This window comes from Trichoderma breve, chromosome 6, assembly GCF_028502605.1.
Source record: "Trichoderma breve strain T069 chromosome 6, whole genome shotgun sequence".
NCBI classification, from domain to species: domain Eukaryota; kingdom Fungi; phylum Ascomycota; class Sordariomycetes; order Hypocreales; family Hypocreaceae; genus Trichoderma; species Trichoderma breve.
This window is the reverse complement of record NC_079237.1, coordinates 117,703-142,360: the sequence shown is the minus strand read 5'-3', so window position 1 is coordinate 142,360 and position 24,658 is coordinate 117,703. Positions and strand designations below refer to the sequence as shown.

At 48.2% G+C, this 24,658-nt stretch overlaps 1 protein-coding gene across 1 annotated transcript; it reads left to right on the top strand.

The window, feature by feature from the left end:
• Positions 1-3,479: 3,479 nt before the first annotated feature.
• T069G_08957 (AMP-binding enzyme domain-containing protein) lies at positions 3,480-24,105 on the top strand (the record flags this gene model as incomplete). The annotated part of the gene is made up of 9 exons (XM_056176167.1): positions 3,480-8,873; positions 8,929-11,424; positions 11,467-12,282; positions 12,347-16,936; positions 17,058-20,414; positions 20,480-23,394; positions 23,461-23,638; positions 23,722-23,877; positions 23,929-24,105. The coding sequence occupies 9 exons, from the start codon at positions 3,480-3,482 to the stop codon at positions 24,103-24,105; spliced, it is 20,079 nt and encodes a 6,692-aa protein (XP_056024645.1).
• Between the last annotated feature and the right edge of the window lie 553 nt (positions 24,106-24,658).

The window sequence follows — 24,658 nt, the reverse complement described above, 5'->3', positions numbered from 1 at the left end:
CAACAGTCTTGTGCAATTGGGTTCGAATACCGAGACTCAACAAGGCCGAAGGTGAGGGCGAAAGGTAGAAAGGAACGTCGGGTAGCTATTTAATAAGCAGTTGTCGGCTTGCATGCGCGCTGGCTGTTGGATGCGCTACCCAAATCCTACGGCATGCAGAGTCCTTGTCGGGCCAGCAGCGCACACAGCCTGAAGGAGAAAAAGGACCCTTGAATTTTTGGAGATACGGCTCCAGGGCCACCTTTGCACTAATTCAGCATATGCACGGAGTACGATTCCAATTTCTCCAGTCCAATGAAGGGATCTCATCCATTGCTCCGAGGTATGGGGGTACCTCCCTCACTAAATTGCAAAGGGCAGCTAAGTACCTGACAAAACACCCCTAGCAGCAATCATTTTACTTATTCCCGTGCGGCGCCTAAGGGTAGTTAAGATGCCTAGGCAACTAGGGTAATAATACAGGTCGTGACAGCGGCCAATGGCTTGAGACAGGTACCAATTAGTTCTCTTTTATTTCTAGTTGTTTTTTTGATAGGTTCCTAATTAATTACGGAATAAACGCCATGTAATATTGTTAACTATTTGGGAAGTTACTCGCCCAAAATGCGGTAAAGTAATCGAGGCACAGATTTGAAGCCGTGTGGGGCTTTGGTGATCCCACCACCACGTACCGAAGGAACTCCGTTGCAAGTACTCGTTACATGTGGTGTGTTATCATCTCGGTGGGAAAATAGTTCCATGTCTGTTTAATTTTCCAATGTCGCCACTCGTATTATTGTCAGTATCACTTGCTGCGTGGCATGTCCCGTCCATGGCCTGCTAGTACTCTACTAGTATAGCGTAGCTCACAAGATCCGAAATACCCCTCATTTAGCTCTACGAGGAATTGCATCCTTCATCAACCCAGGGCGCTTGTGAGACAAAATAAGCAACCGTGTCTGTAGCGTTAATCACGGGCTTGCCAACCGGCAACTGATGCGCAGCTAGCAAGCACATCTGGCAACGAGAAGCGGAGTTAGTTGGTTGAGATGATGCCATCAGATTGAAGCTAAACATTAGTACGGCATGTGAATTCAACTGCACAAGCTCAATTGAGCTTTCAGTTGTGTATGTACATCGCGATCCAAGTTGTGCAATGAACCCGGAGGGACTCTTGTCCAGTAGTCGCCACCGTCAAATTGCAACACATTCAAACGTGTACACGACAGATACTAAAGTCCCACGGATCCTAAGCACCCCCAGCACCCTCGGTTGATTAGCAAACGCACTCCGACTGGAGAAGCACCGAGTCAGGTTACTTTGAAAGCTGTTGACCACCCACAACAGAACTTTTACGCCCAAGTGTCTATAGGGGAACGATGCCTCGGGGATATGTCAGAGTGTCACAATTCAGGACTTCCTTCGCGATGTAGATGTTGGAACTTTTATTTTTTTTTCTTTCTCGCTTGCTGATGATATAGAAATGCACAGAATCTCGTGATGTGCGAGCAGTTGGTGTTTGTGGTGGTGGTGTTGGTGGGCTACCCTACATACGCTAGCAAGATTGCGGCGATATTCTCATCCCCCATACCGTCGTATATACTCCATACCCATACGATACATCAAACGCGCAAACTGTGGTAGAATCTCAAGTACGATCATCGACACTATTCGTTTGAAGTTTTCTTACCATCGTGGTTATCATAGTAAATGTCTTTTTATGGCTTTACGCGTGAAATTTGTCGAGTTCGAGCAATCACCATCACAATATATCGACTTTTTTGAGTAATTCGTCTATGGTTTACGGATAGTCTTTGACTTGCAGACTGCTTACTCGAATATTTTGGCCTTGGATTAAGTACCTAATACTTCGTAGATGTTGTCTGCGAAGCTAGCGAATCTATCAAATCAGATCTGCGTAGGTTATTCGTCTCGTATTGGGCTCCACTAACTACAACACCATGTCTCACATACAATTGCTGAAAAAATTGCGAATATGCAGCAAGTTCTCCCCGAGAGTTACTGGAAGAGTGACTACAGGATAAAGCACATCACGAAAAACCGCGCACCGACTTGATGAAAGTATAGCAATACCCATATACTATGTGGAATCATGACGATACGATGCAGCTAAAATTACCTAATATTGGAAGAGTCCGAGATAAGAAATAATAATATTATAGTATGCAAAATAAGGTCGATAAGATCGAACGGGCTCATATGACGGCCTAAGTCGTCAAAGTCGGTAATTCGGAATAATACCGATATTCACAAGTTCAGAGACATAATTGACAATCAGCAACGTGGAGTTTTCGGAATCGGGGAGACATCGCTAAAAAACAACTTAAAAAAGCCAGCCTTGCTGAATATGGCAGGTGACTTGCCGTGTGCCAGGTGGAGATGGAGCACGAGGTGTTTACCAGGGAATCAGCCTCGGCCGCAACCCAAACCATCAACACTTTGGACCCTGCATTGTATGAAAGGAGGACAAAACAACCAAACAGCCGATTCGTAAGCTCTTGAATGTTTGAGCTCTCGTCAGCACGCCAGCATTTGTAGAGGCCAGGAGCGCATATTTCCCGTTGGATTCGGTGTCCGACGATAGCAGTGGGGGTTACTAGGCGACCGGCTCAATTAAGCTGTCACCCGGTCTGGTGGCTTGGGTAGCTTCTGACTTGGTTGGCCAACGACTGTGGTCTTTTGTTCGGAGGATTGGCAATTCTCCACCAGTGCCGCAAGCCAACATCTCACATGGTCTAGCTCTTATCCTAGCCATCACGCCACTCAGCCTATCACTAACGTTTTAACTCGCGGGAACCTTGATAATCCCATCGAAATGCCCGGAACCTATGTCGATGCTGAGCAAGGGACACTTGATGTCTTAGTCGTTCCTCGTACTTATTCCGCCTCGGCTGAGTTAGAGCCGTTCATGGGCTGAAACATGGTGCTTTTAGGCCCACACTTTCGGACTCCAGTGCCTGCTTGATCTCTCCAGATCTCGGTCGTGGCTTTCGCTCACGCTAGCCACTATTGAGGATGCCAGATCCGGATTCCGGTTAATCAACCCCAGCTTGCCGTTTCTTCCTAGCGATTGCTGTGGATACAGAATCCTATTTCCTAATCTCTGGTAAGGGTATGCATACTCGTACGGAGTACGGCCTGATTAGACTAGTAAGCGTCAGGAAGACTAGTGAGCGTCAGGAATCTGAGAATTAACTCTCCAGTCTCATTAAACTGCTTAGCCACCAGATATCCTCCGAAAACTGGATGTAATGAGTAGTAGATATATATCCAGATATTGATCACACATACTGCAATTCTAGCAGTTGGGTATTTGTTGTTTGAAATTAGTGTAGCTTGCTACTTCTTAGTCAAATTACGATATTTCTCTATCGTTAGCAGTGTTTAATCACGCTCAACCCCGATATACACCAACGTTTGCTTAGCACAGCCAACGTTGTACCCAAATTCATCAATCATCTCTTAACACTTCATCCACCATGAATGAAAACTTTGACACTGTGGTCATAGGCCGAATCGAAGTGGAAAGGTCTATGATCTCCGGTAGCCCTCAAGGAATGGAGGCAAAGGGCGGCCCAATCTCTGTTGCGTCTCACGAGACCACAGAGACAGATACCATGTCAGAAGGCATCACATCAGCAGACTCAACCTCCGAAGACCTTGAATTTGGAAGCACTGATGTCAAAAATGCATTTCTCGTCAAGTTCCCTGAATACTGCCTCGACGATATTGAGGATGTCTATCCTTGCACACCTCTTCAAGAGGGCATTTTAACGAGTCAGACGCAAGGCACTGAGGATTACATTATTCGTGCCACTATGGAACTGCATTCAGTAAATGGCGCCACTTTTGATCTGGAGCGCCTTCAAAAATCTTGGGACAGCATTGTCCGACAGTCTGCTGCTCTACGAACAGTCTTTGTTCAATCAACATCTGGAGATGGGTTATTCCATCAGATTGTTTTGAGAAATGTACCTACAGGAATTCAGCAAATCCAAGCCGAGACTCTCAACGATATTGCAACGAGGGAACCATCATGGGAAAATGGTCGTGTTGCCCCTCACTGCTTAATATTCTGCAAGCCATTAAATGGGCCCGAGGGTCTCAGGATTGAACTACACCATGGCGTCTCTGACGCGATTTCCAGCATGAAAATTCTTCACGAGCTCATGCGTCTCTACGATGACCCAACTCGCCAACTTATGGGGGTTCCTTTCCGTAGCTTTGTGCAACACCTCCAGAGCAACTCTGAGGAAGAAAAACTGAAATACTGGCAAACGTTTCTGGAGGGCTCCCAGCCATCCATGTTTCCCAAACTTCGCGTCAACAGGACGAATGAAGAACTACCACAGAGATGTCGTCGACAAGTCAACCTTGACCGGGATGGTATTTTGGATATGGTGAAAAGCTCAAAAGTTAGCTTTTCTGTGCTTTTCCATGCTGCCTGGTCAGTACTACTACGGGCCTATCTGGGGAGAGACGACGTAGCTTTTGGCTATATTTCCTCAGGCCGTCATAATGTGCCGTTGCCAGAAATCCAGGAGGCACTCGGCACCTACATCAGCATGATGGTAGCCCGAGCTCGAATGGACGAAACTACAACTCTGGTCGACCTTGCAAGCCAGCTCCGAAAGAACATTGCCAATTCTTTGCCTCACGAGCAATGCTCGCTGGCATCAATTCAGCGCAAAATGCAAATCAACGGCGGATTCTTCAACACGTTGGTTGACGTCCAAAGGCGACCAAAACTTCGGCGCACATCTGATGAGATCAGCCTAAACCTCACCCATGTGCACACTGTTGCTGAATATGACATTGTTGTCAATATCGAGGATACTGGCGACGACTTACTTTTCGTGCTTGACTACAAGTCCAATCTTCTTGGAGAAGCCGATGCCGAAAACCTCATCAGCTGCTTCACATCGATCATCGATCAAATACTGCAGAACCCCCATCGCAGGATAGCGGAATTAGATCTATTCACAAAGGACCACCGTAATCAACTCTTACAGTGGAACCAGGATCAACTTCCAGTGACCGACGCATGCGCCCATGACCTCTTTGAAGCCGAGGCTGCTCGTCACCCCGAAAAAATTGCAGTATGCTCGCTCGACAACAACTTTACCTACGCGCAGTTAAGTATGCTGAGCACACGCTTGGCCGCGCACATGAGATCCTTAGGCGCAAGCCCAGGTGTTATGATCCCGCTGTGCATGGAGAAGTCTGTTTGGGCAATTGTCTCCATGTTGGGTGTTCTGAAGGCTGGCGCAGCCTTCGTTCCCCTAGATCCTGCTTCACCCACTAGTCGCATTGAAGGCATCCTCGAGGATACAAATGCCAAGATTGTCATAGCCTCCACTTCTACTTCACAAAGAATGAGCCAGCTACAGAGAAGCCAACATGTCGTCGTCATCGACGAGGCATTTGTCGCGGCTCTTGAAGAGAACGAGGATGTTGCTAGCACAGGTCTCAGAACCCACACATCTGCGCAATCTCAGGATACAGCATATGTTCTCTTTACTTCAGGATCTACGGGCAAGCCGAAAGGAGTTGTAGTTCCTCACCAGTCTCTCTGTTGCAGTATGTATGCCCACGGACCAGCCACAGGGATCGACGAAAACACCAGAGCACTTCAATTTGGTGCCTATACGTTTGACTCCATCATTGCCGAAATTTTCACAGTGCTTGTGCACGGTGGATGCGTTTGCGTTCCTTCTGATGAAGAGCGTATGAACAACGTGACAAGCTTTATTGAACGCGTTGGTGTCAACTGGGTTATGTTAACGCCGACATTCGTCCGAACACTTGCCCCCGATTCAATTCCTGGAGTTCACACTTTGGTGCTCATTGGCGAGGCGGTTGACAAAGACTGCTTGGATACGTGGCTCGGAAAAGTTAGACTATTCAACGGTTACGGACCTACAGAGACGACTGTCATCTGCGTCGCCTGCCAGTTTCCTCAGACTTATGAGCCCGACCCAACCGTCATCGGTAAACCAGTTGGATGCAGAGCCTGGGTTGTAGACCCTGTTAATCACGATATTCTCTCACCAATTGGGGCTGTGGGAGAACTTGTTATCGAAGGGCCCAATATTACGAAGGGGTATTTGGGGGATACTGAAAAGACATTAAAGTCCTTCATCTCCCAACCGTCATGGGTGTCCCGCTTTGCAGGGGCTGCGAAAGAGACATTTGCATTCTATAAGACGGGCGATCTGGTACGACAGCTCAGTGATGGCTCACTCAAGTTCTGCGGTCGTGGAGACAGTCAGGCTAAAGTGAACGGACAAAGACTGGAACTCGGGGAAGTCGAAACTCATCTGCTGAGTGATGATTTCACCATCCACGCGCTCGCCGAAGTACCCAAATCTGGCCCTTTCCAGGGACGTTTGGTAACAGTATTGTCTCTCAACGGCCTCACAGGACCAAAGGAGAATAAAGATGCCGTGGAGTTGCAATTCGTCAACAGAGAGTGCTGGAATGCAGCAGCCGATATGTGCATTCGTCTGATGGACAAGCTGCACTCAGCGTTGCCATCATACATGGTACCAACGGTTTGGATGCCTGTTCAGAAGATGCCTCTCCTGCCTTCTGGTAAATTAGATAGGCGGCAGATACGGACTTGGTTGACTACTGTCGATGAAGACGTGCTGAAGGACACAGTCGAGTTTCAGACCAGTGGTATCGAGAGAAACACAGACGATGAGGCGTTCTTTCAGGAAAACGAAACAGGCCGGCGACTTCGGAAGATTTGGAGCGAAACCCTCAATATTCCGGAAACTAGTATCGGTGCTTCGAATGCTTTTCTCTCTGTTGGTGGAGACTCTATTTCAGCAATGAAAGTCGTTGCGAAGGCTAGAGCTCAAGACATTTTTGTCACCGTTCAGGAGATTCTCCAGCACCGCACCATCTCCGCTATAGTTGATCATCTTCAGACAAAGCAGTTGTCCGTTGAATCACCAGCTGCTCAAAAACGAATTGAACAGTCGCATCAAGATATCACTTCTATTTCGGCTTATCAACGACATCATGCCGACTTTGACTACTGGAACATGACTGGTCGACCAAATTTACAGAGTGATTCCCTTTCAACAGCTTTTGAGCTGGATGAGGAGACAACATCAACTCTTCTTGGAACGTCTAACGAGGTTCTTCGTACCGAGCCTGCAGAACTTCTGATGGGAATTTTACTGCATGCTTTTAAAGCCACCTTCACGGACCGAGATTTACCAACTATATTTGCTGAAGAGGATAGAACAGCGAGACAGAGCGACGATCGCTCTTCTGAAGTAATCCAGGTAAGTGTTAGCTCTGATGATTGTACTGACATTTCGCAGACGATCAGAAAAATTAAAGATGCTCGACGAATACTCCTCAAGAGTCTCGATTATGGCACAGGCCTTGCTTATCACGATGACGATAACGAAGAGATGGAGATACTCTTTAAATACCGTGGAATGCTTAGCGAGAACAAGTCAGAGGAGAACAACAGGTCTACTACTTCCAGGCAATCGCTTGTTCACATTTCTGTTATCGTTGAGAGCGACAAGCTTGTATGTACCATTCAATGGTCGCCTGACATGGCTCATCAAGAGAAAATCCGTACCTGGATCGAAGAATTCGAGTCTATGACGCGAGTGTGCGCTCAAGTCGGTACGCTAAAGCCGCTGGCATGCCTCAGCGATTATCCACTTCTGCCATACGACTATGAGATTTTGGACAACGTAATACAGAAAGTTGCGCCTCAATGGAAGCTCCTGGGCGTGGACGAGATCGAAGACATTTACCCTTGCTCACCCTGCCAAGAGGGCATGATCATTAGTCAGATTCGACATCCCGACAGAAACCTTTACAATCACGAGACTACGTGGAAAGTTACCCCGTCTGATGGAAGGGTTGTGGACCCTAGCAGACTGGAGGCAGCCTGTCGTATTGTCATCCAGCGACACCAAATATTGCGAACAGTCTTTTGCGAGGCCGGGGGACAACATGTACCCTTTGTCCAGGTTGTCTTCAAAGATGCTGCCTCGCTCAAGATTCAAGTCTCTAGGTCGGATCTCTCGGCTTACGACACCGCAATCCCAGCACCCAAAGTCGTTGATCCCGCCAGGTTTCCCTATCATTTGGCTGTTTGCGAGTCTCCTGATGGCGTTTCTTGCAAGTTCGTCATCAATCATGCCTTGCTTGATGGCTCTTGTCTGAGAGTCTTGATACGCGAGTTGTCACTTGTATACGACCAGATATCCCTACCAACGCCACCTCTATTCAGCAGCTTCATTAACTATTTATTAACAAACCCCACCGACGAGTCATATGCTTATTGGAACTATCGATTGGATGGAATAAGTTCATCCCACTTCCCAAGCCTGAATGACTTTGATGAATCCGGCTCTACACCTGGTAGGCTTGACATTGCAATCCCTGACGACCAGGTTGCTGCGCTGCGGAGCTTCTGTAGAGAGCATGGTGTTACTATTGCCGCCGTTATGAACACCGTCTGGGCCCTGGTACTTCAGACCTACATTGGAAACGATACAGAGACAGTCTGCTTCGGTTACATGGCGTCTGGTCGAGATGTTCCGGTACCTTATGTCCATGAATTGATGGGACCTCTTCTGAACATGCTTGTCCAAAGAGTCGACCTTCAGCCGTCTACGACAATCGCATCTCTTGTCCGCAGTGTTTACGATGGCATTGTGGGTAACCTACCGCACCAAAATTGCTCGTTGGCAAAGATTCAGAGTGGCCTGGGCCTTGGAGGACAAAGTCTCTTCAACACACTGGTAAATGTACAAAAGGTCTCTTCAGTATACGAGACCGACACGTTGCCTGCTATTAATTGGGAACTTGTTGGAGAGGGAGGCCCAGCTGAGGTAAGATGAAGCCCCCCAAGATATTACTAGAAGCTTTGCCTAACATAAGCCGTAGTATGATGTTATTTTCGGCGTTGTGGACTCTGATGAGGGCATCATGGCCGATCTTCTTTTCTGGACATCATGCATCTCTGAAGCGCAAGCCGTAGATCTCCGAGCGACTTTGTTGCAGACTCTAAGCTCTCTTTTAGAGAGCTCGGGCAAATCAACGGTCAGTGAGATTCAAGTATTTTCAGAAAGCCACGGCCGTCAGCTCCATTCTTGGAACGCACATAACCCGCACATCGTGGAGTCGTGTCTACATCAACTATTCGAAGAGCAAGTTGCCATTCACCCAGATGCTGCAGCAATTAGTACTACAAGCGCAGAAGCAAACTGGACCTATGCGCAGCTAAACGATGTTTCGACAAGACTCGCTGCCCATCTTCAAACTTGTGGAGTGGGAACGGGAATGGCTTTGCCGTTTTGCTTCGACAGGTCACCATGGACTGTTGCTAGCATGCTTGCCATTCTCAAATCTGGAGGAGCTTGTGTAGCTCTTGATCCGTCCTATCCGATCCAACGACTGAAAGACATCATCAGAATAACGGGAGCAAGAATAGTCGTCTGTGAGGACAAATATACTGAGCTATTTGAAGGTTTGCCAGACCTAATGATAGTTTCGGTCAGCCCAGACCTTTGGGATCGCATCCCACAGGTTGACGGGTGCACCTCATCAGTTACACCGAGTGATCCCGCCTTCGTCAACTTCACTTCTGGAAGTACCGGAGTGCCAAAAGGAAATATTCTCGAGCATAAATCTATTGCCTCTGCTCTTTGGCACCATCGTGTCATAGACCCGCTGGGTAGACAAGCACGGGGTCTGCATTTTGCGTCCTATACTTTCGACATGAGTTTCGCTGAGATTCTGTTGGTCCTCTGTTCTGGGGGTTGCCTCTGCATACCTACCGAATATGAACGCCTTAACAGCTTGGCAGCTACGATAAACAAGCTCGAAGTCAATTGGGCTTATCTTACCCCCACCGTTGCGAGTCTTCTTGACCCATCGGAAGTTCCAAGTTTGAAGACTATTTGCCTTGGCGGAGAGCCGGTACTTGATACTCTGGTGACGAAGTGGATAAACAATGCCACATTGGTCGCGACATATGGTCCTTCTGAATGTTCAATCGCCATCTCTCGATCCATAGTGCGTGGCTTCGGGAATGGACAGCTCGGTCCCGCCTCGGGTGGTCTTCTCTGGGTCGTCAATCCAGTGGACCATAATAAGTTGGTGCCTCTTGGAGCTCCTGGCGAACTGCTCATTGAAGGACCGCTGGTGGGTAGAGACTACTTGGACGCGACCTTGGCGAAGACTACTTTTATTGTAGATCCAGCTTGGACGAAAGATTTCCCAGTGTCTGGCATCGCACAAGCTGGACGACGCATGTACAAGACGGGAGACATTGTCCGCTTCAACAAGGATGGATCAATGACAATGTTGGGCAGGAAAGCTGAAGATGCCCAGGCCAAAATTCACGGCCAGAGAGTTGATCTGGGAGAAGTCAGCCATCACATCACCGCGAGCGATATGATCAAGCATGCGGTATGCTTCGTTGCGAAGAAAGGTCTATTTGCTAACAGATTGACGGCAATCATCTCTTCTATGGATCTGGCAGACGCCATATTGGGATTCGCTGATCAGCCTTTGAACCTTCAGGATGGCCTAGAGGCGCGTGAGAAAATCTCAGATCTTCGCCGTTGGCTGGAGGATCGCGTCCCGAGCTACATGATGCCGCGGTCGTGGATTTTGCTGGAAAAGATTCCCGTCACGCTGAATGGCAAATTGAACCGCCGTGTTCTTCTGCAATGGCTTGAATCTGTGGATAACGACACATACGAGAGCATACTGACGCTCAACAATGATGACGAAACAAATGCATTGGCCTCGTCAGGCTCCCTGAGCCCAATGGAAGAGAGTCTGGCCAAAGCATGGAGCCATGTTCTCAATGTTCCAGAGGGACAAATTAGTGTCAACCAAAGTTTCTTCAGCCTTGGAGGAGATTCCATTTCCGCGATTAAGGTATCTTCCAGATTGCTCAACGAAGATATCCAAGTATCCATGCATGATATTCTACATTATCGTACCCTAGCCGAAATCGCCAAAAGAGCAACACGGGCCAGCTCGGCTCCCAGCGGCGTTCAAGCACAAGTTGGTGCAACCGATGCACTATTCTCACTGCTATCGCGACGTTTATCCAATTCACAGTTTGAGAAGTTAATGGCCAAGGTTGCATCCAATCTCGAAGATGTTGGCACAAATATGGACAGTGTCGAGGATATTTATCCCTGCTCACCCATGCAAGAAGGTATCTTGTTTAGCCGTGCTAGGCAGGACGGCCTTTACGATCTGATCAACGATTTCAAAATCGTCTCCTGCACAAGCACTGAGCCTGTCAGCCTGGAGCGATTTCGCCGTGCTATCGACCTTGTCACAGCGCAGCATCAGTCGCTTCGTTCTTTCTTCGTTGAAGGCGACGATGCAACCCCGTATGTGCAAGTGGTTAAGAGAACGGTAGAGGCTCCCGTTGTTTGCATTAGTTCCTCTAACTCACAGGAGCCTTTTAAAGATGTGGTCGTGGATTCCATTCCACTAAATGGGCTTGGCTACCGGTTCGTCCTCTGTCAAGTCTTACCCACGGGAGACGTTTACGGTAGACTTGAGATCAACCATGCCTTGATCGATGGACAATCCATGAAAGTCCTCATCACAGACCTTCTGTTAGCATATGATGAGCAGCTACCTCTCTCTCATAGCCCACCACTTTACGGAGATTTCATCAAGTACCTTGAACAACTCTCGACGGAGAAGTCACTGGAATACTGGACTTCTGTTATACGAGGCCTTGAGCCTTGCATCTTACCCTCACTTAACAATTTGCAAGATCAAAATATGTGCAATGAAATTGATGAAATCTTGGATCCACACCTTACAGAATTGATCTTCCAATTTTGTAGGAACTATGACACCACGATTGCCACTGTGATCAGTGCTGTTTGGGCACTCGTGTTGCGGGCATACGTGGGCATGGACACAGTTTGCTTTGGCTTACTGACATCTGGACGAGCAATTCCGGTACCACAAGCAGAATCCATCATCGGGCCCTTGATTACTATGATGGTCTCGCGAGTCGATATGAATGCAGAGATGCCAATTCTGGAAATGATACGCAGCATACACGATGGTTTCCTAAACGGATTAGAGCACCAGCATACTTCTCTCGCCGCAGTACAACGAGCTTTTGATGAGGGCAGGCAACGCGGTAAAATGTTCAATACTGTGGTGAACGTGCTTAAAGGTGACGTCGCAGCTGCTGAAGAATCGCCATCTAGCATCAAGCTTGAAGTTATGGACGCCAGCGGTCCAACTGAAGTAAGTTTCCCCCATGTGTGCACAGTCGATTCTTATTTACTTACGTCGGTTTTTTAAATCATAGTACGATGCTTCCTTAGACGTTGTACATACGGATACAAACATCTCTTTGAGTTTCAGCTATTGGACAAGCTGTCTATCGAACGAACAAGCCAAGCTCATGCAGCAAACCTTGTTACATGTTCTTGAAAGTCTTGTCCAGGGAGCCTCTGGCAGAGTGGGCGACCTCGATATACTGAGCGAAGCTCATAGGTCTCATATTATGCAGTGGGCTAGTGAGATGCCTCCGACAAACTACTCTTGTGTCCATGAGCACGTGGAGAAAAGGGCTAAGATGCAACCTGATGTAGACGCCATCGTCACATCGGGTCTGAGCATCACATACGGCGAATTGGAGAGACTCTCTTCTCTTCTTGCAGCCCACCTTGCTTTCTTAGGTGTCAGACCTGAGGTGATGGTGCCTTTCTTCTTCGACAAATCACCCTGGACTATAGTGGTGATGTACGCCATCTTGAAAGCAGGCGGCTCTTGCGTGGCCCTCAGTCCAGAGTTTCCTGATTCAAGACTTACTAATATGATTGAGGCTACCGAGGCAACGCTTGCTCTTTGCGACTCAAAATACGTGGATAGGCTCCAAACATTAATACCAACTGCGGTACCCATTGACACATCGGTTTCTACAGCCAGTGCTATGATGAGTCGCTTCGAAGCTCTTTCTAGCAAGACTCCGTCGCAGGCACAGCCATACCACCCAGCTATTATAGCATTCACTTCAGGTTCCACCGGAACACCCAAAGGTATCATCTTGACTCATGCTTCAATGAGTACCAGCATGTTTGCCCACGGACCTCTAGTTCAAATGTCTGAATCTAGCCGTGTTCTCCAATTCTCTTCGTACACCTTTGATGCCAGCTTGGAAGAGATATTTACCACCCTTGCCTTTGGTGGTACAATTTGCGTTCCAACCGAGTACGAGAGAATGAACGAGTTGCCAGCGTTCATCAAGGCTCATGGTGTCAATTTCGCTGCTTTGACGCCTACTGTGGCGTCGTTACTTAATCCAGAAGAGCTCCCGCTGAAGACAGTTGATATAGCTGGTGAGGTGGTTCCCCAAACGTTGGCCAGCAAATGGGCGACCCATACAAACTTGGTTGTTACGTATGGACCTGCAGAGTGTTCCATCATCAGCTCCGGAATGCTAGTTGACCCGAATCATGTCCAAAATGGTACTCTTGGAAAGCCTGCTGGTACCCTGATGTGGATAGTTGATGCCAATGACCACAACAAGCTCGTTCCTATTGGCTGCGCTGGCGAGATTCTTATAGAAGGACCTCTGCTGGCGCGTGGATATATCAACAAGGACCAGACAGAGAAATCTTTCATATTTGATCCTTCTTGGACGCAAATGTGCCCTGTCTCTGGTGCTGGTGATCAGCGTCGATTATACAAAACAGGTGACTTGGCCCGATATGAGCCCGACGGATCCATCATCTACCTTGGACGAATGGATTCCCAAGTCAAAATCCACGGACAACGAGTTGACTTGGGTGAGGTTGAGACAGCCCTATCGAGTCATGGAGTGAGCCAGTCAACTGCAATGGTTCCCAAAAATGGACATTTTACCAAGAAGTTGGTCGTGGTATTCTCAAAGAGCAATGCCTCCTCGGCCTCTGGGCGCATTCTCGAGGTCATGACGGATGACGATGTTGCAACTCACGTGGCAGAACTGCGAAAAGGTCTACAAATTGCCCTACCCGGATACATGTTACCTCGCGTATGGGTTCCAGTTGAAGCTCTCCCCCTAAATCCAAATGGAAAGCTGGACCGTCGCGCGGTTGGGCAGTGGCTAGAGAGATTGGACGAAGAAGCCTGCGAGCGCATTCTTGCGCTTGGTAACTCTCTCAAACCGGCCTCTGAGCTTACAGACATCGAGAAACTCCTAGTCTCTGTCTGGTCAGAAGCACTAGGCCTTCCCAAAAGCATGATTGATGTTGACCAGCCCTTCTTCAGCCTCGGAGGAGACAGTGTCTCTGCCATACGAGTGGCATCGCAACTGAGATCTCAGGGTATACATCTGGCTGTTCATGATATTTTCCGTCATCGTACCGTGTCAGCACTGGCGGAACTTATTAGCAGTGGAAATCCCAATTTAGCTGGAGCCATTGGCAAAATCCAGCCCTTCCCTTTAACGCCGTCACAGCTCATGCAGCTCAGAAGCCATGCCGGAACGACCAACACTGTTGCTCAGAAAGTAATCGCGAAACTCAAAAGCAGAGTAGATTTCGATGAAATGAACGCTGCTTTCAAGACACTTAATGAGCGGCATCCCATGCTAACTGCTCACTTTGAGCGCGATTCGAGCGGTGCTTGGTCGCAAAGATTGGTGGACACGCCAGGAAATCCCTTGGAGCTTGGCCATCTGCATGCGACATCGCTTGAAGAGGCACAGTCGCTATTGTTGTCCACGCAACCTGATTTGGATATTGCGAAAGGCCCCCTTGTGGCGGCAAGTCTGGTCGACATTGAATCAGTGAACACCGAGAGCAGTCAATTACTGATCCTGGCCATGCACCCTCTTATCGCGGATGATGCATCATTACGGGTCATATTAGAAGATCTGGAAACTCTGCTATTGCATGCACCTGCTGGCTGTAGCTCAACGTCATTCCAAGATTGGGCTCTTGCACAGTTCAATAAATCTCAGCGAAAGCTTTCTAACAATAGCTTTGCTACAATATTAGGCACAGCTCAGACTAATTTTATGGATTACTGGGGCATGCAACATCATCCCAATACTCACAGTGGTATCAAAACCTCAGACATCTCAATTGATCCCGACACAGCATCACTTCTTCTCGGAAAAGCCAATCTGACACTGAGAACAGAAGCTGTTGAAATACTACTGGCTGCACTCTGTCACTCCTTCACAAACACCTTCACTGACCGCCCTCCACCGAAGGTGTTCTGTGCTAGTAATGATAGAGATGGAGAAGCCGATGACAGTAACATTTCTAGCGCTGTTGGGTGTTTTACGACCATATCGGCTGTATGCGCAGAAGAGAATTACACGACAGCGCCTGTCAGCAGCGATCTTGAAACACGGATAGTTCAAACTCTGAGATGCGTCAAAGACCAGCGTCGCTTCGCCCATCACAACGTTACGGGACTTGAAGATGTGGAGGTATTCTTGGCCTATACTAAAAAATCGTGTCTTGAAACCGCGTTGTTCCAGGAGATGCCTTGTGTCGAAGGCAACGATATTTCTGAGCACCAGACAAGAAAATCTTTGTTCGAGGTATCTGCGGAAGTCATTGATGGACAAATAGATATCAGATTCCATTATCATGAGAACATGGCACGCCAAAGCGACATCCTTGCCTGGATCCGAGCATTCGAAGATCTACTTCGATCCTCTGCTTCGGTCTTGGCTCAAGCTTATCCTGTGCCTACACTATCCGATTTCCCTCTTTTGGACGTCGAGGACTATGCGTCTCTTGACAATTTGGTAGAGCGCTGCAAGTCTCAGGCGCAGATCTCTGATATGTCATTGATTGAATCTATTCATTCCTGCTCACCAATGCAAGAAGGAATTTTACTGAGTACTTTACGATCAGCTAGTATTTACGATGGGCAAGAGTTCTGGAAGGTGCTCCCGAAATCTCCCAGCGCAGACTTGGACATACTCAGGCTTAAAGCAGCCTGCGAAAGCGTCATTACCCGCCACGATATACTCAGGACCCATTTCGTTGAGGCTCACCACGGACGTTCAGCTTTCCTTCAAGTTGTTCTTCGAGCAGTGAATCATCCAGTTCAATTGGCGACTTTTGACGATTTTGATGACTTGACGCATCAGCCACTGCCACAACTACACGAAGCAGGCATCCTTCCATACATCTTTACACTATGCGAGTTGGCAACTGGTGACGTTTATTTGCGTCTCGACATTAGCCACGCGCTTTCTGATGGCGTTTCAACCGGAATTCTGATGCGGGACCTTCTGCTGGCCTACGATGATAAACTCTTGCCAGCAGGACCATCCTACAGAAACTACATATCTCATCTTGAGTCTCAGTCCGGAGAACTGACGCTTCAGTTTTGGCAAGACAATCTCAAAGACGCAACACCATGCCATTTCCCTCTGCTTAACGAATCCGGGGTTGGCAGTTCACCTATTCACCGGAGCACCGATGTGCCGCTTTCTATTCAGCAAAAGGACCAAGTGCGAGAATTCTGCAAGTTGCATAGCACGACGTTGGCAAACTTTATGTCCGCAATCTGGGCAATGGTTCTGCCATGTTTCTCTGATGCGTCTTCTGATACGGCTACTTTTGGTTACCTGGCATCGGGTCGCGATATTGCACTTCCCGGAGTCGATGATATCCTGGGTCCGATGATAACCATGCTGATTCGCAACGTCAATGTTAGCCCCGAAACCACAGTCTTAGGCCTCATTGAGGAAATGCAGCAAGACTTCATTAAAAGCTGGCCGTATCAACACTGCTCCCTCGGCGAGATTCATCACGCTTTGGGACTTAGTGGTACGCCGCTCTTTAATACCATTGTCAACCTGGGCCATGCTGGTGGCTTCAAAAAGCCCCAGGACATGCCAGGTGATATTCTCTTTGTGCCTGAAAATGTTCAGAGCCGCAGCGAGGTTAGTTTACTGATTTTAATGCGCGCGTCAGAAAAATATTATTTATCTGTCCCACTGCTTTGCAAGAAAATGAAAATAAAATTGATAGAAAATTGCTAACTGATTCTTGCGTCTTTTATAGTACGATATTGCTTTCAACATTCTGGACTCTGACGAAGGATTCTGGCTCACACTTAGTTACTGGGATCGCTGCCTTTCTGAGGCACAGGCCATCGTCCTTTCGCATACTATCCAGGCAGCGATTGCATCTGTTCTCGAAAAGCCAGAACAGTGTATTTCTGCTGTGGATTTGGTGGATGATTTCCACACTCAAATGATGCAGTCTTGGAATGCGGATATCCCTGAGCCAGTATTTGACTGTATCCACCATGCCTTCGAGAGGCAGGTAAAACTGCAACCAGAAGCTCCTGCCGTCTGCTCCAGTGATCCGAAGATATCGATCTCGTATAAGCAACTGGATTCTATGACCGATAATCTGGCATCCTGTCTGCGAGAGATTGGGGTGGGACCAGAGTCTCTTGTCCCTTTCTGCATGGATAAGTCCCCATGGACGCCGGTAGCCATGATCGCGATTCTCAAAGCCGGCGGCGCTTGCGTTGCCCTTGATCCGAACCAGCCAATTGAAAGACTTCGGAGCATTATCGAAGCTTCAGGAGCCAAAGTGGTACTGGTAGCACCGCAGCACAAGGACCTGCTTGCCAACATTGTCCCCCATATCGTCCTCGTTGGGGAGGAATCTCTACGCAACCTTGAAGTTTCCGCTAAGGCTCTTCAGCCTACTGCAGCAGTTTCCCCAGCAAATCACAACAACCCAGCTTTTGTTATCTTCACTTCTGGGAGCACAGGAACTCCTAAAGGAATCGTAGTTGAACATGGTGCTTTTTGTTCAAGTGCCCGATCTCATGCCCCAATTTTGGGCCTACACAGCGGTACTAGGGTCCTGCAATTCGCATCTTACACATATGATCTGAGCATCGCTGAGACTTTCACAACACTGATGGTGGGCGGGTGCATCTGCGTGCCTTCTGAGTATGACAGATTGAATCGGTTGGCCGCTGCCATTAACTCAATGGAGGTGGAATGGATGTTCCTTACACCGACTGTAGCAGCTTTGCTGACGCCCGAACAAGTCCCTACAGTGAGGACTCTTGTTCTTGGAGGAGAGCATGCGACCCATAACAACTTCTCAACCTGGGGTGGTAGGCCGGGCATATGTCTCATCAACAGTTACGGCCCAGCAGAGTGTTCTATCTGGACAAATGCCAATGTTGGTGTCAAACCGACGTCAGATATTTCCAACCTGGGGCGCCGACTCGGCTGCTCATTATGGGTAGTTGATCCCCGCAATCACCGTCGTCTTTTCCCAATGTACGCCCGAGGTGAACTGGTCATTGGTGGGCCAACTCTGGCAAGAGGCTACCTTCACGACCCAGTCAAGACAGATGCAGCTTTTATTCAACCGCCAGCCTGGTTCGCCGATGACAGTGGTACAGAGCAACGACTTTACAAATCGGGTGATCTTGTGTATTATAACTTGGATGGATCCCTCTCTATTCAAGGCCGCAAGGATACCCAGGTCAAAGTTCACGGACACCGAATTGAACTTGACGATATTAATCATAATATGGCTCGTATCCCGCTAATTGAACATGCAATGGCTCAACTTCCACGTTCAGGGCCACTGGAAGGTCGTCTGGTTGCAGTAGCATCATTGAAAGAAGACAGACCCCTGGCTAGTTCTCCTCAGCAAATTCTCAAGATTATCAGCGACTCTCGCCACATGCCGCAGGTATCTACCAAGCTTGGACAGATCAGATCCGAGTTAGAAAAACAGCTGCCTAAGCATATGTTACCGACTGTGTGGGTTATTGTTCAGAAGATGCCTTTGCTCTCCTCTGGCAAGCTGGACAAGCGCACCGTTAAAGCTTGGTTGGATTCGATGGACGAAGAGAGTTTCAGCCAAATAAAAGCAATGTCAACTTCGGATGCGGTGTCGCAATTATCGCCACCTGAAAATGACGTCGAATTTCTTTTGCAAAAGGTCTGGTCCGAGGTATTGAAGTGTAAACCTTCGACTATTGGCGTGACAGTCAGTTTCCTTGGCTTGGGAGGCGATTCTATTTCTGCAATGCAGGCGGTTTCCAAGGCACGCGCCGCTGGCTTGAACATTTTTGTTCAGGATATCTTCAGGCTAAAGACAATCCGAAAATTGGCTGAACAGGCTGGTGTGGCAGGAAGAGTTGACGAGCCCATCGCTACGCCTGGCCGTTTTGGACTCCTGCCAACCAAGGGACCACAACAACTTACTCGACTTGTGAATAGCTGCGCATCAATTTTACATCTCGATGGAACTGGCGCTAGTATCGAAGATATCTTCCCCTGTTCTCCTATGCAAGAAGGTATCTTAATCAGCCAGGCTAGGTCACCAGATCGCTATCATGTTAGAGCTTTGTTCGAGGTCTTAGTCCAGTCTACGGAATTAGTCGACGTGGACAGACTTGAACAAGCCTGGATTAAGGTGGCTCAGCGACACCAGGCATTGCGCTCCGTATTCTTAGAGGAATCTTTTGGTGGAGAGAACATGCTTCAAGTTGTGTTGGACCGAGTCACCGTCCCAGTATTGAAGCTGGAATGCGAAAAACTCGAAGACTTCACCGAATCCATCGAGGTGAACCAATATGCCAAGGATGGTCCCCCATACCGCTTTTCCATCTGCAAACTGCCATCTGGGGTGGTCTATTGCCACTTAGCCATGACTCATGCCCTGGATGATGGCTCTTCAATGCGCGCGCTGCTGCGAGATATTTGCCTGTCTTATGACGACCTGCTCCCATCGGGTGATCCACCGCTCTACAGCAATTTTATTTCATATATTCAGCGGCAGTCTAAAGATGCTGGCCTCAAGTTTTGGCAATCGTATCTTGGTGGGGTTGCAACCTCTCACTTCCCGGCATTGACGACGCGTGCCTCAGCTGATCCAACTGAGGATGGTATCGTCGAGAGATGGATCGAAGGAGACAAGGCAAGCTCTCTCCTTCGGTTATGCGAAGAGCACGACATTACGATTGCAGATGTATTCAAGACGGTTTGGGCCATCGTTTTGCGCTCTTTTGTCGGCGCCGATTCTGTTTGCTTCGGATACCTTGCTTCAGGTCGCGATGCTCCCATCAAGGACGTTCACAACATTATGGGACCTCTCATCAATATGCTGGTATTCTATGCCCATGTTGATAAATCCAAGTCCCTCATTGAACTCTGTAAAGAAGCAAATGACTCGTATCTCCAGGCACTACCACATCAACAATGCTCGCTCAAAGAGATTTTACACGCTGTTCGGGGACCTGGACAATCTGCCGCCCTTTTCAACACAGTTGTGAATGTGCAGAAGGGAGTAACTGCATTCTTTGCCGATGAACAAGACTCAACAGCCCATCGGACCATCGATCTTCGTAGTCGCATCTTCCATGACCCTACTGAGGTACGTCTTCCCGAATTGTCGTCTGCTTACAAGTATAGTGCTAACATAAACTTCTGCAAATGTAGTATGAATTGAGCATTGACATTCAAAATTTTGAGAGTTCAATTGCTATCTTGATGAACTACTGGACTTCCCTTCTATCAGAGGAGCAAGCCGATCGGCTTATCGATCTTGTTCTTGACGTTGTTGAAAGTCTTCTAGACAACCCGATGCAGACTGTCGGACAGCTTGAGCTATGCACGAGCAATGATGCATCTCTTTTGCAAAGCTGGAACAATGCTCCACTGGTCGAGGAGGAGCGTTGTCTTCATGAAGTTATCGAGGAGCAAGTTGCTTCTAAACCCGAGGCCGTTGCTGTGGTCTCTGACGAAGGCTCTCTTACGTTTCAGGAATTGGATAGCATGGCTAACAAACTTGCGCATCATCTCAAACAATTAGGAGCAGGCCCTGAAACTATTATCCCGTGCTGCTTTGAGAAGTCTATCTGGGCGATTGTTGCCATGTTGGGTGTGTTGAAAGCAGGTGCTGCATGCGCCGCTCTCGATCCCGCTCATCCCCTGGAGCGACTGCAAACAATTTTGAAGGATACTGAGGCACCATTTGTGCTCTCCTCTTCACTTCAAACTCCTCTCGTGGCACAGACCGGTCTACAGGCGGTTGTTGTCACAGAGGAGACACTCAACAAGCTCCCTCCTTGTGCCTCTGCTCCCAGCACTGGTGTCAAGCCTGATAACAAAGCCTTTATTGTCTACACTTCTGGAAGTACGGGGACTCCAAAGGGTGCTATACTTGAACATCGTAACCTATACGCATCCTCTAGAGGATTTGGTACGTTTGGAATGAACAGCGAATCCCGAGTCGCCCATTTCTCCTCCTATGCTTTCGATGTTAGCATCGGAGAGACGATGCTCGCTCTGACACACGGCGCATGTGTGTGCATTATATCGGAGGAAGATCGTCTTGGAGACCTGACGGCAGCATTAAACAGACTCCAAGCGACATTTACACAGTTGACCCCAACTGTGGTGCGCACCTTGGAGCCGAGCGAACTGCCGTACATGAAAACGGTAGTGACAGCTGGTGAGCTTCTGACAGACGACATTATTAACAAATGGACCGACAAAGTTCGACTATTCAACTCGTATGGGCCCTGTGAGTGCGCGATCAACTCGACCGGGAGCGATTTGCTCAAGGCTGGTGCTCGGGGCGCTGTAATCGGAAAGCCTCTACAGTCGAGGCTCTGGATTGTCGATCCCGAAAACGACCAACTGCTGGTTCCCCCAGGAGCCGTTGGTGAACTGGTAGTCAATGGACCAATTGTGGGACGTGGTTATCTAAACAATCCCGACAGGACCAAAGCTGCTTTCATGGAAATGCCACGATGGGCTACCGCCTCCTCGAACGCTGGCAGATTCTATAAGACGGGAGATCTGGCTCGTTGGACTTCTGATGGCAGCATACACTATTTGGGACGTAAGGATGTTCAGGTCAAGATTCATGGACAGAGGATTGAGTTGGGCGAAGTGGAGTATCGCATCGCAGAGAAAGCAGGATCTGCTTTCAAGGCTGTTGTGGCGGCCGTCCCCAAGGATGGCAGACTGAAGCAGCGACTGGTAGCTCTTATGTCTCTTGGCGACCAGAAGTTACATCAAGGAGGTGGAGTTTCTGTTATTGACGATGTTGACCTTAAATCGAGATCATTGGCAGAAATTGCCGATATTATTGAATCGGTGAAGAAGAGTTTGCCACGGCACATGGTACCCAGCCTTTGGGTACCAGTCCATGATGTGCCCAAACTCCCTTCTGGCAAGACCAATCGTCGCTTCATTAACCAATGGCTGGATGAAATTGACGAACAGCTGTACGCAGACCTGACTACGTCTTCCCAGTCGAGAGTTGTTCCGCCAAAGTCCGACATGGAAGCAATGCTTCAAAGAATCTGGGGAGATATCCTCCATCTCGATGCGACGAGCATCAGTACAGACCAAAGTTTCTTCTCGCTTGCTGGCGACTCTGTGCTGGCTATGCAGCTCATGGCCCGCTGTCGTGCTGAAGGTGTGACAGTGAAAGTGCGGGATATCTTCCAGTACACAACAATTGCAGCCCTGGCACCTCGATGTACTCGTGATGTGGGTGGACCAAACTCTATATCAGATGATTATATACCGCAAACAACTCTCATTGAAGCTGAGCATGGGGACCTCGACTTTGACGACATGTCAAACATCGAAGCCGTCTACCCTTCCTCACCTATGCAGAGCAGTATTCTCGCAATCCAAGAAACCCAAAAGAATGCATGGTTTGCAAGCTTCATAGTAGAGGCCGAACTGCCATCTCAACACAGATCGACTCAGATGGAGGACCTCGCTATGGGGTGGCAAATGGTGGTTAATCGTCACGCCGTACTTCGCACAGCTTTCAGAGCTGGAAAGCAGACCGGTCGGCAATACCAAATCGTGCTGAAAGACTTTACAGCTCCTGTTTCCTATATCACGGATGCTTTATCAACTGATCCCACGTCTATTTTCAATATTTCGCCTGATATTCCGGACTATGGACTGCCACCACATCGCATGGTTCTTGCAGAGACCATGTCGGAGAAGCGTGTCTTCATTCAGCTGCAGATCAGCCACGCCTTGTATGACGCTGTGGGTATATCAGTGCTATGGCACGATTTCCAAATGGCATACTCAAGTCTTCGAGGAGACGGCGTTGCTTTGGACAGCATGCCTGTTTCTCCTTATCGTGCCTTCATTTCCTACATTGAAGGTCTGCCCAAGCCAAGCGCTGTCAGCTTCTGGAAGAATCACTTAGAGGGCACTTCACCCTGCTTTTTCCCATCCCTGCCCGATGAACGATCAAATAGAGGCATCAACATGACAAGCACAACATCTACGTCGAATCCTCCTCTTCATGGATCATTTAATAGCATCGCTGTCCCGATTAATCGGACCAGTAAGATTCGCGCATTTTGCAAAGAGCAGGCTGCTACAACTGCCAACTTATTTCAGGCTGCTTGGGCTATTGTACTCCGCCATTTTACCAGGTCTGACGATGTGAATTTTGGATTCATGCTCTCCGGACGCGATGCTCCCCTGCCCGAAGTCGATACCATCCTGGGTCCCCTAATCAACCTTCTACCTTGCACGGTTAAAGCTAGTGGCCACCGGACACTGCAATCTATGTTACGGGCTTTGCAGTCCAACTATGCTGAAACATTGATGGTGAGTGGCTAATCAATCACTTCGGTGCAAATAGAGGCACCAATTCTTTTCTTAACCTTATGGCATGCTAACTCATGAAAAAGAGCCAAAATTGCTCTCTAGAAGAAATCCGCGCAGCCGTTGGGATTGACGGGCCGATGTATAACACATTTCTGAATATGCAACGCGTGACCAAACAATCGCCTTGCTCTCAGAGTAGTGTCCAATTCAATGAAGTTGATGCGTTTATGACAGACGAGGTAAGCCGTTCTCTAAATCCAAGAACTCGCATCAAAGCTAACCAGTTATAGTATGCTATCTCCGTTTACGTTTCGGATGTCGGTGATGACATATTCATGGAATTGTCATATTGGACATCGGTTCTCACGGATGAAGATGCCCAGATGATAGGCCAAGCTATACTTCGAGCACTAGATGTCTTGTTCGCTGCTGACTCAACGGATAGTCCGCTGAGTCTCAAGTTGTGATGAAATTAGGGGTCGTTGGAATCCAGGTTCACGGTCGTTGCATGAATATAGGACAGTTAGTTATTAAGGCATTAACTCACTGAGTTGTATGTCCCGAGAATATTACTTGTCGCGATCTACTTCTACGTTATCGACACACAACGTGACTGACGTATATATGACACCGGGCCAATCTATCTATACGCGCTTCGTAGACTGTGTAAATAGTATAGGTCTTGCCATAGACTTTGTATGTGAAACCAAGACCATCCAAAATAACTCATGATAGGCCTGTGCTCAGTTAGTTCTATTCTGTAATTATCTCAATGTTGCCTTGACGATAACTGCACCTCAAGCCAAGATTGATACCCACCTTCTCTTTATTATGATGATGCAGTCATTATCATCCTTTTTAGCATTTGATAGCCAGGTAAGAGATGGATCCTTGTTATTTCTGCTGGTCCATCTTTGGAGATGCCAGCGATAAATCAGCTCTCTCTCTATCGCGGCTTTAAAATGCTGACAAAGCTGTCGGGCGCATCGATAAAGAATTGATCATTCCTCTTAAAAAATA